This window comes from Thunnus thynnus, chromosome 18 (assembly GCF_963924715.1).
Source record: "Thunnus thynnus chromosome 18, fThuThy2.1, whole genome shotgun sequence".
Lineage (NCBI taxonomy): Eukaryota > Metazoa > Chordata > Actinopteri > Scombriformes > Scombridae > Thunnus > Thunnus thynnus.
In genome coordinates, this window is record NC_089534.1 from 6,603,202 (window position 1) to 6,617,341 (window position 14,140).

General features: G+C 39.5%; 1 protein-coding gene across 3 annotated transcripts in view; it reads right to left on the minus strand.

The window, feature by feature from the left end:
• Positions 1–14,140, minus strand: part of vta1 (vesicle (multivesicular body) trafficking 1) — a 76,699-nt gene that overhangs the window by 52,609 nt on the left and 9,950 nt on the right. For all 3 annotated transcript variants that reach the window (XM_067572440.1, XM_067572439.1, XM_067572438.1), the window contains exon 2: positions 2,285–2,379. In XM_067572440.1, coding sequence (XP_067428541.1) covers positions 2,285–2,379 — 95 coding nt within the window. The remainder of the gene's footprint in view (positions 1–2,284; positions 2,380–14,140) is intronic.

The window sequence follows — 14,140 nt, forward strand, 5'->3', positions numbered from 1 at the left end:
TCTAAAACCTGCAAAAGTCTCCACCTTGGTTGATGCTTTTTTTTTTTGCATTAAATAAGATGCTTTTCAAGTCATCATCCTGCTCTGTTTTATATCCAAACTGTAGGGGGTGTACTACACACTTTCAGAGGAACTGATCCCCTCTGAGGTGATGGTAGCTCTCCTGTAGTTCACATCTCTGAGGAAGGAAACCTCAAACCAGCTACTGTCGAACAACACCAAACAAATGTCAAGCCTTTTAATGTGTATGTGTGTGTATTCATTACCGCAGCATCACAGCTCTGCCGTGTGTTTTATAAGAATAGAGCCATTCATCCGTGTGCTGCTGCAGTAAAGGTGATATTTGAGTCCTGCGTGTTTGCAGCTTCTCTGCAGCGTTTTCCATTTTATAAACCAAGCTTGTGGTCACATCCTGGTGATGTATGCTGATAGCAGTAATAAGGTTGTCAGCTGAGCCGCGTGCCTCTACAGCGGGGCGTCATTCTTCATGTAGCGTTTTCTGTTATGTCACCTGACACTCGGTCTAATGTGTGTAAATGAATGTACAACAGAACAAAAACACCTCAGCAAGTTTTCTTTCCCAGACTTCTCTTCATATTTATTTTCACCTCCTTTCAAACTGTTCAGGAGCTGCACAGTTCATCAGACTCATTATTAATACCATAACAAGTTCTCTCAGCCCCAGCCGGCAGTACTCACATAAGATTACACACGTATCGAGGCGTTAAAATCAAAATATAAAAAGGAAAAGTCCTCCTCAAGTCAAAAACATGTTTTTTCCTCTTGTTCCTTCGGTTGGATGTTGTTCTCTTCTCTGTGCAGAATGATGTTTGTTTTCATCTGCTGAAGGAGGAAAAGTTCTCTGAGCTCACCTTAAATGTCAGTTTAACACGTGTAGCTACCAGCTACCAGTGACATCACGGCTTGTTTGGAGCCAATCCTGGTCCAGTATGCAACTTACACAAGTGTGATGTGGAAACGTGAAGCCTCCGGTTCACATACGCTGAGAGTGAACTTTACAGTGAAGTGTATCACAGCCCGACCTCTTTTCTGTTTACTGCTGTCTTTTTAAAGTATATTTGGGATTATTTATCCATATCTTGCACTGCACCATAGCTGCATATCTGCCTATTATTTTCTCGATTAGTCATACTTCCCATAACATGTCAGAGAGTGGTGAAACATTAATTATACATATAATTATATACATAATTTCATAGAACCCAAGGTGATGTCTTCAAATGTTTTGTTTTTGTTTGATCAAAAAGTAAAGATATTCAGTTTACTATCATGTTTGACACATAAAAGCTTCAAATTCTCACATTACTGTAACATTTATTCTCCTGTTTTTTCTGTTTTTTTCTAATTAGGTTTGTATTTACTTTCCATCAATTTTTTAACTCTTTGATATTCTATTTAAATGTGTCTTTTTATAATGTCTTGTGTACATCTCATCTTAATGTCTTTTATGTTTTATGTAAAGCACTTTGAATGTCCTTGTTGTTGAAGGCTGCAACACAAATAAACTTGATAGTTATGCTCAGTTTTTTGTTGGTTTTGATGTTTCGGTTGGTTTTTTTGGATATTAAGTTTATTGCGACCTGTAAATGTGCTGGACAGGACGTTGAAAAATAAACTTGTCACTACTCTTTTGTGGACAAAATATAAAATAGTGACGATTATCTTATTTTTTAAACATATCTGACATTTCCGTATCTCAGTTTCATCATCATTTATAATCTGACATATACGCTGATACCGACACTTACTGTACCCAGGCCCTTTGGTATATGGTAGATTTGGTATCTTTTCCCTCTAAGATCTCATGTTACTTTAGGCCATTAATGGCAACGTTGCAAACCGAATAAGCAGGGCTCATTTATGCAAATATTGAGTTTATAGGATTTATGTATCAACGTGATGAAATGGCTTTATTTGTCAGGTCTTTAATACACTGGATCAGTCAGAAACAAACAACCCCATCTGGTTATTTGATCATGAGATAAGATCAAAAGCTCCAGACCTGCTATAATATGGATGCTGTGCTGTTAAAAATCCACTTTCAAATCTAAACTTTTAAGACATTTTATTCTCAGAAAAAAGGACATTTGAGCAACTCCATGGTAACCGTTTCATGGTATCAGTATAATGATATTCTGTATAACACTGTTATGGAGAAATGATGTGTACTGTGATAGAGGATTTTCTCCTCAGGCCTCCTGGGCACCGTGGGAATCCACACAGGGGAAAAAAAACGTACTGAAGTGCTGTAGGTCAAACTTACCGTCTCCAGCTGGTCCATGAGTTTGACCAGGAACTTTCTGCACTCTGGTGTTTTACTGTCCAGCTTCATTCCTGTCTGCATCGCGTAGAGACGACCTGCAGCAGAGGAGCAGAGATGAAAGGTGGGACAGAATTAAAACATCTTTTTTACTGCACAGTAAACTCCATCCCTCCACAGCATTGTTCAAAAAGGTCAGCCCGAGTCATGTGGAAGACTCGTTAGAGAAAAGTCGGGATGAATTTTTCACAACGGCGGCTTCCTGACGAGCCGCTGATGTTTTCTTTTCCTCTGCAGCTGATGTGAACTCGAAAGCACACCGGGCCGGGAGGAAGGTCAAAAAGATGTCCACCTGAGTCAGGACAGGTCTGATCGCTCAGAGAAGATTCTCTGTCAGAACTCCAACTCCCACAATCCCTCATCTGTCAATTAGTTCTGTGGTTAGATTCTTCTCTTCGCATGATAACACCTTAAATCTTGCAGGCGGATGACCTGAGCACCAGCAGAGGACCTGCAGGGACAACTGACTGACTGTCTGGTTTTATTAGCAAACATTTTACAAATACTACCAACTTACTGCAGCCTAAACCCAGTCATGACATAGTACATACACCTGGTTTACCTGTAAGTGTTATTACAGTTATTATGGACATTCTCGTATTTATTAAGTATAATTAAAGTATTGCAAAAAGTTCAATAGGTTAAAAAAAATCTGTTATGGAGTAATTATAATAGACACATATGTAGTACATGTTCTACTGTTCATGTTGCTGGTTATATAAAGTGTGTAATGCACCTTTACAAGCTCACGTTTGAGTTTTAGACACACAATGAGGACATTTTTTAAAAGTCTGTTTTAAGGTTAATGTAAGAATAGAGCTAAGTGAAATAAATGTATATATAGTATATTGTCAACGAGTTAAATGCTTGACCACATTTTTGTCCAATCACGTGCAGTCTTTTTTGAATTGAAACAATCACAGTAGGTTTGGTTGTTAAAGTTGAGACGGGAGAGACAAGCTCTCTCTCGCTGCTGTAGATAAACAAGGTAACAATAACTTGCTGGTGTGATGAGACGGAGCCAGGCGAACTACTTATTACTTAGAGGATAACTCCATCAATTTCCTACATCAGCATGTGATTCCAGGTGTTGAAAACAGCCTTTTTTCCTGTATTTGCTCTGGGGAACATAGTAGTATAAAGCTTTTTGCTAAGAAAATAAGTAAATTGGTCTTGTCTTATCTATTGATAACCAATTTACATTGTTTATTTTCTGTTTGCAGCTTCCAAAATTTGACTTTTTTTCTGTTTCTCTCTGAGTTAAAGGGGAAATCCACCAATTTTCTACATCAGAGTGTGTTTCCAGGTGTTATATGGGACAAAAGTAGTATAACACCTTTTGTTGTCTCCTAAGGGAGCTGATGATGTCACTTGAGTCAGCACCGGTTAGGGCTGGGGACTTTTGAGGAAGTTTGAAAGGTAAAAAAAAAAATCTGGGGGTGTGGAGTTAGAAGAAGAAGAAGAAGAAGAAGAAGAAGAAGAAGAAGTGAGGTTACCAGACCTCTGCAGCCTGCACCGTGTTCTGACAAGGAAGAAGAATGTGTGGAATAAAAGAGCACGACATCTCTGGATCTGCTGCATCGATTTGTTTTTTTCTATCCATTGAGAGTCCAACAACGTTACAGGAGTGCAATGCTAAATCTGTGGAGGAGTCTTTTTTAAAGTAAGACACGACGGGTGTTTCCATCTCTCACCAGTAATTAGACCCCTCCCTTGGATCGAGTAGCAAGGCTCTTTAAGAAATGATTCATTATGTCTTGTCCGTCCCCATGACAACAGGCAAGTGACCAGTCAGACCAGGTAGACAACACTTTTTTTAATGAAGCGGTTCATTTGAAGCCTTCTGGGGTTAGAGATCAAATTATATGTCAATGAAGGTCCTGAGAAGTGTTTCGTCTGCATTAAGCTGTGCAACCACGTGAGAGAGATCTATTACAGATAGAAAACAGCTGCACAGTAGAATAGGGCTACAACAAAGGATTATTTTATTATTAATTAATCTGTTGATTATTTTTTTCGATTAATCAATTAGTTATTCAGTCTATAAAATGTCAGAAAAAGGTGAAAAATGTTGATCAAGATGCAACCTGAACTGTCTTGTTTTGACCCGACTTCTTAAAAAATAACCCAAAACAATTAATCAATTATGAAAATAGCTGGCAACTAATCGATTAATCACTGCAGCTCTACAGTAAAATATTTTACTATCAATATCGTACTTGCAGCATGCACACACACACACACACACACACACACACACACACACACACACACACACACACACAGCTTCTCTTTCCATCAGCATAAATTATCAAATGTTCCTTACGGTTGAATAAAAGCTACTAAGTCAGCCAGGTGGAACCAACAGGCTTTCACAGTCCTGAGCCTCACACACACACACACACACACACACACACACACACACACACATACACTTAAACACACACACAGATTTTGAGTAAGCACAGGAGAATCACAAGATAAATATACTCAGCTGAGGAAAATCTAGTGCCAGTCAAATAAACACTACAGACAAACAAGTATGTGTGTGTATGTGACTGTTTGTGTGTGTGTGTGTGTGTGTGTGTGTGTGCCAAAAAGCAAAAGTTAGCGCTGCAGTGTAGCGGTCTGAAGTGAGACAAACAGTCAGTGAGGATGCTGGGAGGATTATCAGCTGACATGGAGACAGATTAGATTACCTCAACACTATTTGTTACACGGACCGGAGCGGCGCTACGTGAGACGAGCCAAAAGCATCAACGGCCGGACTCTCCGCTGAACCTGCGGTTTACACAGGACAGCGGGTCAACACATCTCTCACGGCCTTTTTTTTTTTTTTATAGAGGACCTGCTCTTCTGCCGATGCTAGACGAGATGCTTAACATGATGTATGGAGAGAAGTGATTGTTAATGTGTTGCCTAGTTCATTTTTGTTTCTGTGGTGTGTCAACATCTGGCCCGTCCTGCATACATCAGACAAGATAACACGAGTTTACAAAAACACGTTTCCTCCAGTATGGAAGTGCACTGCGTTCACCAGGAGAAAAAAACATCAGATTACAAGAAAAGATCTTATAATTGTGAAAATTTTCTTGTAATTATGAGATAAGGCCTCTATTTTTTTTTTCATTGGTGAATGTGATGCACCTCCATGTCCCAGTAATACATATATTAATAACACATATTGGAAGACAGGAAGTATACTGATCAAAAGATGAGATGTGTCGGGATCACAGCTCAGCAGATGACAGCGATTGATCCAAAGCTGCAACTATTAACGGGTTAATCGATAAGCCGATGGAAAGAAAATTTGTTTGCAACTGATTTGATGATCGATCAATTGTTTTGAGTCATATTTTAAGAAAAAAAAAAGTGAGGATTCTCTACTTTTCTCTGTTTTCTATCTCTGTAATTTGAATATCTTTGGGTTTTGCACAGTTGGTCAGACAAAAAGACCTTTGAAGATGTCACTTTGGACTCTTATTACTATTTTCTGATATTTTATAAAGTTTATTTTCAAGTTTCAAGTTTATTTGTAAAGCAAAATATCATACAAAAGCTATTTAAAGCTATTTAAAGCTATTTAAAGTGCTTTACAGAGTGATAGAACAGTTGAAAATAAAGACAAACAGCATGCATACATATATACCCATATACACACACACACACAACACTAATTAAAATCTAAATTAAAAATGTCTGAAGCTTATTTTTAAAAAGAAGACAGCGCTCATGCAAACCTCAACCAGCAGGTAGGACGCTCCGAGCTTAAAGTGCATAAACTTTTATTGAACAGAGAAATAAACAGATATATCGGTTTTGAATATAATCATTGACTGCAGCCCTTGTCTGAATTATGAATCATGGTCAAATTAATATTAATTGCCATATTGAACCTGAGCATTGCCAGAAAGCGATGACAGTTTGCCACCACATTTTTATTGGCTCTTATAAGACAATCTGCTGGGATCTCTTGCTTACCAGTTTTCCCCTAGAATCTACCAAATGTAAGAAAATTTTTTCAGAGGTTAAAAGTGTAACCAGAACTTCCAAAGTTATCCTGATGAAGTGTCCTTCAACCATCTGCTGCAGCAAGAAGATATTCAGCTTCTCTTACACTCAGGTTTGTCATGTGGGGGAGTCTGTTAACCAGACAGGCATCCTAATTTTGCTGTTTCTGCACAAATGCGCATGGCGAACCGTCTGTTTCGACCTCATGTTTGGCGATTGAGTCACAGCAGAGCGTCACTGTCTTGCAGGGCATCACCAGAACAATGTCCCATTTCACAGTGCGGATCGGTGGGGGCCTGTACCGCTCGACATTTCCTAAATAACACCAGTACGACACACATGTACTCATGTTGTTAACCGGTCGGTGCAGCGAGTCTTCAGCTACCGAAGCAGCTATGAAGCAAGTTTGTCCGTCACAAAGTGTTTTATTTACCCTTTATTTAACCAGATACGTCCCACTGGGATACAATATCTCTACTGCCAGGGAGTCCTGGAAGTGACAAAGAAACGCTCTGTGCTGTAACGCCCAACATCCACTTTGGTTGTTCAGACAATGAAATGCAACACAGAAGTCTTTGACAGCAGAGAGGATGTAAGGCCTCAGAAACTGAGCAACTACAACCGAGCCAAGAGCCCCCCCATCCCCCTCCCCCCCCCCGCCCTCTCAGATTTACAGACGTGTTCCTCAGACGCTTGAGCCCTCTGCTGATCATTAAAGGTACCTTGTGTTTGTTCTCATTGTAAAAAAAAAACAGCTTTGTGTTTATTCTAGGGCTGCAACTAATGATTATTTGCTGGTTATTTGCTTGATTAGTAATGAAAAATGCCCATTTTCGTCTTCAAATGTCTTGTTTTGTCCAATCGACGCTCTGAAATCCAAAGATATTCTGTTTACTATCATATATATGACACATAAAAGCCTCCAATCCTCACATCTGTTTGGCATTTTGCTTTAAAAAAAAAAAGACTAAAACGATTGTTCAAATATCACAATAGTTGCCGATTAACTTCCTGTCGATCAACTAATCGATTAGACATTATTCTTCATTTCTCACTGAAATCTATCGTGTGTCCTCGAGGTCTTACAAACATGTGGAACTCGTTCCCTTCCTCGTAAAACATTCGCCCTGAGCCCTGCAGGGTAGGGATGTGCAATATTTTACCGTTCGTGATATTACACGCATAAATCTTTAAGAGGAACGTTCATATAATCTTCATAGTATCAATATCTCAACTGGATGACAAATTCAAATCATGGACGTGGCAGCAACAAGCATGGAGGGCTGAAGTAACGTTCTGCTGTGAAGGATTTCAGTAGTGTGGGAGGGTTTAAATTAACCTACAGGCTCCAAATCACACAGTAAAGATCACATAGGCTCATTATTATTATTGTGTATTTAAATGGTGGTGATGCGTTTGTGGATTTCAGGATTTTGGGACCATGTTGGAAATGTCATCCCTTGGATTTTGTGTCTGTAATCCAAAAATAAATCATATTATATCATAAAGCCCAGTAATTTCACTTTTTAAAGGTGATGGGATTGTTGTTGTTTTTTTTTTTTTGGAATAATGCTTGTGGCATTGGCCTGCAATGTTTCTCCTGATCCTCTGTGATTTATGTCCCTTACAATAAAGGAAACAGCTCACGAGTGTTTTGTGACCTGTGAAAATGTCCCTAATAACCTTTCAGCCTGTTATTCTCTCAGATAACAGGGTCTTCCGAGGTGCTTTCCATTCTGCTGCACCTCTCTTCTGCTTGTCATGCATAATTACGCTAAAAAGATGCTTTTTACTGGCAGTGTTTTTGCTGCCTCGTATTCCATTTTACATCATTCATCACTCGAAAACGATAAGCTTCAGATGGAGGAGCGCTGCTGCTGCTGCTGCTGCTGCTGCCGCCGCCGCCGCTGCTGCTGCCAATGCACACAAAGAGGAAAAGTAAGGTGGCTTTGCGCTCTGGTGCTGATGAGGAAGGATGTAAATGCCTGAACCACACGCAGCATTTTGTTGATGACACATCCCGTAAACTCGCTTTCCTGTCTCATATGGACATTTTCAACCAAAGGGCAGAAACAACTGAAAAAACACTGAAAACAGGGAAAAAGTGCCATGAAAAACATGTCTCGATCCAAGCTTTTAAACCGAAACACGAACCTTAAGTTCCTGATTAAAGGGAGGTTTTTCAGGAACATCAGCTACAACTGGCTGATGTTACAGGTGATTAATTACAACAGTGGATTCGTTGGGTTGCATAATACCTATCTGAGCATTTCAGATCAATCAATTATTGCACAGACGAGTCAAAACAGAAAAAAAATGATATACAGTGCCGTGCAAAGCTTTTAGGCACTTTAGATGTTTATATTCTTCTCCATTAACACCATCAGGGAGGCGTCGACCACCAGAGGCTGCCAAACTTCTCACCAGCTGTTTAAAGTAATGATACAAAAAAGGGCTGCAACTAAACCGATTAATCATTTTATCCATAACATCTCAGAAAATAGTGAAAAATGGCCGTTATAATTTCCCGTAGGAAGAGGTCACATCCTCAAATGTCAGTCCAAACTCCAAGGAAACACAGTTTACTGTCATAACAAAGAAAAGCATCGAATCACCACATGGAGAGGCTGAAACTTGGCATATTTGCTAAAAAAAAAAATAAATTCTGATGATCAGAAGAGTTTCAAATTAATTTTCTGTTGATTGGCTGCTTGATTTATCAACTAATTATTGTAGCTCTGGGTTCAAATTTTCTCAAAACTGTGGCAATTACGGTTTTAGGGCTGCAACTAACCATTACCAACCATCTTTGATTAATCTGTTGATTATTTTCTTGATTAAGCGACTAGTTGTTTGGTCTTTACAACGTCAGAAAATGGTGAAAAATGTCAATCACTGTATCCCAAAGCCCAAGATGATGTCCTCAAATGTCTTGTTTTGTCCACAACCCAAAGATATTCAGTTTACTGTCATAGAGGACCAAAGAAACCAGGAAATATTCATATTTCAAAAGCTGGAACCAGAGGATTCTAGCGTTTTTTCTTTAAAAAATGATCCAAAATAATTAATCAATTATCAAAATAGTATGCAGTTAGTTATCTATCAATTAACTAATCAATTAATCGACTCATTGTTGCAGCTCTAAATGATTTAGTGGTGTTGTTTAAGTGCTAAATGCAGAAACTTCTGTTTTAAAACTGTTTCAGACAGTGTTAGTCCTCCTGTCAGAGTTTCTTTGCAAACAAAAGATTAAACTCTACTTTTAAAAAAATCTGTGTTTAGATTCGGTCCTTCAACTGGAAAAAGTGGCAGCTGTCATATGAAAATATGTTCAGCAGAGGGAGAATTAACGCCAGTGTAAAGCGTGCTGGCGGAGCGCCACAGCCTCCGAGCATATCTGACGTCGGTCATGAAGAATCTGTGCCAACATAGTCTGTCACATAAATGACAAGGACGTTATTATGGAGGAGACTCTCTACAGTGAAAGCTGTAACAAGTGTTTTATTACGCCGCAAAATGTCCCGTTTAGTCATCCGCATAAACCCGTACAGAGTCTTAATATGATCGATATAAAACATCGGAGGGAAATACTGATGATTCCAATCAAATTCATGTGGCAAGAAACAGCTGGTCACAAACTGGCTCTGACACGATGGATTAAAAAAAAAAAACAACCTCACTCCTCCCTCAGCTGCTCCATCATGACTGTAATAAAACATGAGAATATGTTCTGCTGTTTCCTGTAATTTACTGTAGAAACTGTGGAGCAGAGCGCTGGATCGGTCAGTCATGTTCTAGCTGGCAGTTTAGATTCAAAATCTGAACTGTTTTCATTATCGATGTCTTGATGTTGATGATCTTGATGTCTTTACTGTCATAGATGACTAAAGAAACCAGGAAATATTCACATTTTAGAAGCTGGAATCAGAGAATTTGTGTGTTTTTCTTCATTTCTTTCCTCTGTGGATTCCTGACATTTTATAGACTCAAACGATTCATCGGTGAGTTCGAAAAAATCAGACAAATTCATCGAAAATTATCTTTAGCGGCAGCCCTCGTTGATGTCTCTTTTTTTTAATGCGAGGCCTTTCAAGGATGAGCAACTTTATTCCCAGTGATCCCAAATTGCTCGGAAGAAATAGTCATATTCGTCTCATCCACATGAGATCAAAAAGGAAAAAGGAAACAGTCCAAAAAACTGCCAAGCATTCAGACTTGTAAACAAATAGATTTAAAATAAATTAAAATAAAGTAAACAGACTCTGTGTAGAGATAAAGGTAAAGTACCTGTGCTCAGCCGGAGCTCCGCAGCACATTTATAATGTCAATGATCCAATCTGTGTGAAACGGCGGTTGTAACGCAGCCAAACGCTGTCAGCCGGGGGGAGGGCGGGGGGGGCTGCTGCTGCTGCCGCTGCTGCTGCTGCTTGGTGAATTACGCCGCTTCATTACAGCTAAACAAATCATGGCTTTGACTCAACCCGTTATTGATCGGCCTGTTGTGGGGTGGAGGTGAGGTAAAATATTGGCCGGCATTAGCAGGCTAATTTAGATAGACCTGCTGATGTAGGGCTCGAGGCCGAGCGATGGAGAGAATGCATCAAAAGTCGGACGGGAAAAAAAAAAAAAAAACGGCGGCGATCAGACCCGCATGCTGAAGGTTTAAATAAACTTTAATAAACTTGTTTTCAATGTTAAATGTCTCCTCGCTTAATAAATGAGCAGCAATTAACTCTTTCATTCACTCAGAAACATTACTTTAACGTTAATCTGATGGCAGTTTTTGACTAATCTATCAAAATAAAACTAGTCGCCAACTATTTTGATGATTGATTAATTGTTTTAAGTCATTTTTAAAGAGAGAAAATGTCCAAATTCTATGGTTTCAAAGTGTAGTATCTATATTTTCTGGTTTCTTTAGTCCTCTGTGTCAGTAAACAGTAAATATCTTTGTGTTAATGGACTTTTTTTACCATTTTCAGACATTTTATACACCGAACAATCACTCAATTAATCAAGAAAATAATACAGATTAACGGATAATGAAAATAATCATTAGTTGCAGCTGTAGACCAGAGCAGCACAGAGTCAAACACATTCTAACAACACTGTAATAAACTTCATATCTCATTATATCATCATCTCTTCTGCACAAAACCTGTTTAATAAACTAGGAAACAGTGTGAGAGAGAGAGAGAGAGGTATTTTAAGGTGTTGAGATCAACATCAAACTGATGTAAAGATGTATCAGAAGTGATGGAGAACGACGCTCCTTCGTTAAGACTGTCTTCCTCCTCTTCATCAGAGCATTTTTAACTCACTGCTTTCTGTAAACGTCCTGTCATGTCTAAATAAAGCTGTAAGGAACATTCACGTTAAACACATCTCTGTCTGAGTAGAGTTGACTTCTCTACCCTGCAGCTCCGAGCTCACTGGTTCCCTCTGAAGACAAAAGTCTTTAAAAAAAAAAAAAAAAAAAAACAGCTCACAAATATATAGTTTCATTTTTAAAAAAGGCTCAGTCAGTAGTTTCCTAAAAACAGCTGGTCTCTGTAGTTTCTAACAAACAAACAACAGGAAATACGTCAATTGTTGGGGACTATTTTCAGCGGTGGATGAATCCACATATGGTGCTCTTGTGAGTATCTCTAGCAGCAGAGCAGTGTGTTTGTGTGTGTGTGTGTGTGTGTGTGTGTGTGTGTGTGTGTGTGTGTGTGTGGGATTGAGTGAAAATAAATTATAGTGTGTGTGTGTTCGTGGTGATGAAGGAACGTGTCATCCGCTGCACGGAGGGATAAGATATATCATGGTGATTGTTAGCGGATCGACTCGTTGTTGGTTTTGAAGGAGAAAAACTACAGAATATCATCAAAGTTTTACTTTAATATAATATTCAACACACTCTCAATCAGGCTTAGACATTTACAATCTGTTCAACACGGACTTCTCTGCTTGGACAGATTTGTCACCATCTGTTTAACTAATTAACTCTACTCTTAAAATTTGTTTTGGGATGAGTCACGCTTAAAGTGTAAGTAGAGAAAGCTGGGTCTGATTTTTTATATCTTATAGTCAGTCAATCATTCTCCAAAGCAACACACAGCAACATCTATCAAAACTTCTTTGTCTTCTGATGCTTCAAAACACACATACAGCCTTATTCACAAGCTTCCTGCCCTCATGTCAACATATGCCCTCACACACACACATACACACACACACACACACACACACACACACACACACACACACACACACACACACATATACACACAGCTAGGCTCCGAGGCCCAGACACATGGTGCTGCTGACCTCCAGTGGTCTGGCTGGATCACCTCAGCAACACAGCAAACACTGTGGCTACATGCCAATCATCCATCCTGCACACTGCACAGGAGCTTAAATCACCTGTCACCACCTGATCTTAAATCCTATTTTCCATTCTTTTTTTTTTTCCATTTTTTTAAGCAAACAAACATCATTTTACCTCCCCGTTCCCCAAAGTCCTGGATGGAAGGTCAACACGATGGAAGGTTTTATCTTCTTGATTAATCGTTTGGTTTATAAAATGTCAGAAAATAGTGAAAAATGTCCTTAAAATGTCTTGTTTTGTCCACAACCTAAAAATATTCAGTTTACTGTCATAAAGGACTGAAAGAAACCACAAAATATTCACATTTGAGGAGCTGGAATCAGATAATTTGCACATTTTTTCTTAAGGAGTAACTATTTACCCTGCACACATATGCATAGCTCTACGCTGGCATGTGATGTTAATGTTAATTCTTCCAACAATACAAATATTGTGTGTAAAAAACTACTTTTCCTGCTCAAAATCAGCTTATTTCTGTCAATCCAGTTCAGCCGAATTCTCTAATTGTGAGGTAACAGACAAGACTCAGAGATATATTTCATATCAGCTGCCGCCAAGCATAAATATCACAACGCTGATAAATGTAACCTCAGATTGTATAAATATCACAGGGCTGATAACCGCGGCCTCTCTCACAGAGCTGCTGGTAGCGATTCAGATAGGAAGGACGGCAGAGAGGCGACGGCGTGCCGCTCAGACGAGAGAACTGCGGTTTATACAAATAACCCGAAGATTTATTCCTTCTCTGTGGCAGTAAACACAACATGCAGCCCCGCCGATAACTGACTGTGCTATATTCAGAGCTTTACAAGATATTCAGGGTTGACGACAACCACAATAACAAAACAATAAACAGCAGGGCTACAGCTACACACACACTGACACACACACACTACAACACAGGAACCACACAGAAACTCTTACAAAAGGGCCGTGAATGTGCTTCTAGTGACTGTCAAAGCTCCAGCGGACTCTGTGTGTTTCCAGCGCGGACACGGAGAGTCTGACGGTAGCTGATCATGGCTGGTTAGCTCTGAATGCCGGCTGTACATCACCGTTCCTGTCGCGTTGAGCGGAGGTCAGTCGCTCTAGCAGGCGTCCCCTTTACCTGCCGCGTCACACACACACGCTACGTAGTCACGAGGCCGCGACCCCTATGGTCGTCGCCCTGCGGTCCTCTGCTGCTTTTTTTGAAATTATGCTGGGATGGAGGGAGCTAGCAGGATTACTCAAAATGATCGATTAATCATCCAAATACCTGGCAATTAATTTAATAGTTGGCAACTCATCAATTAATCGATTAATCGTTGCAGCTCTGATGTCCGTTCCAGCAATGCAATGTTCACACTAGCTGCTTTTATGGCCACGGATTCTCTATTAGAAGCCATATTTTCAATAATTCCCTCTTTTTTTTT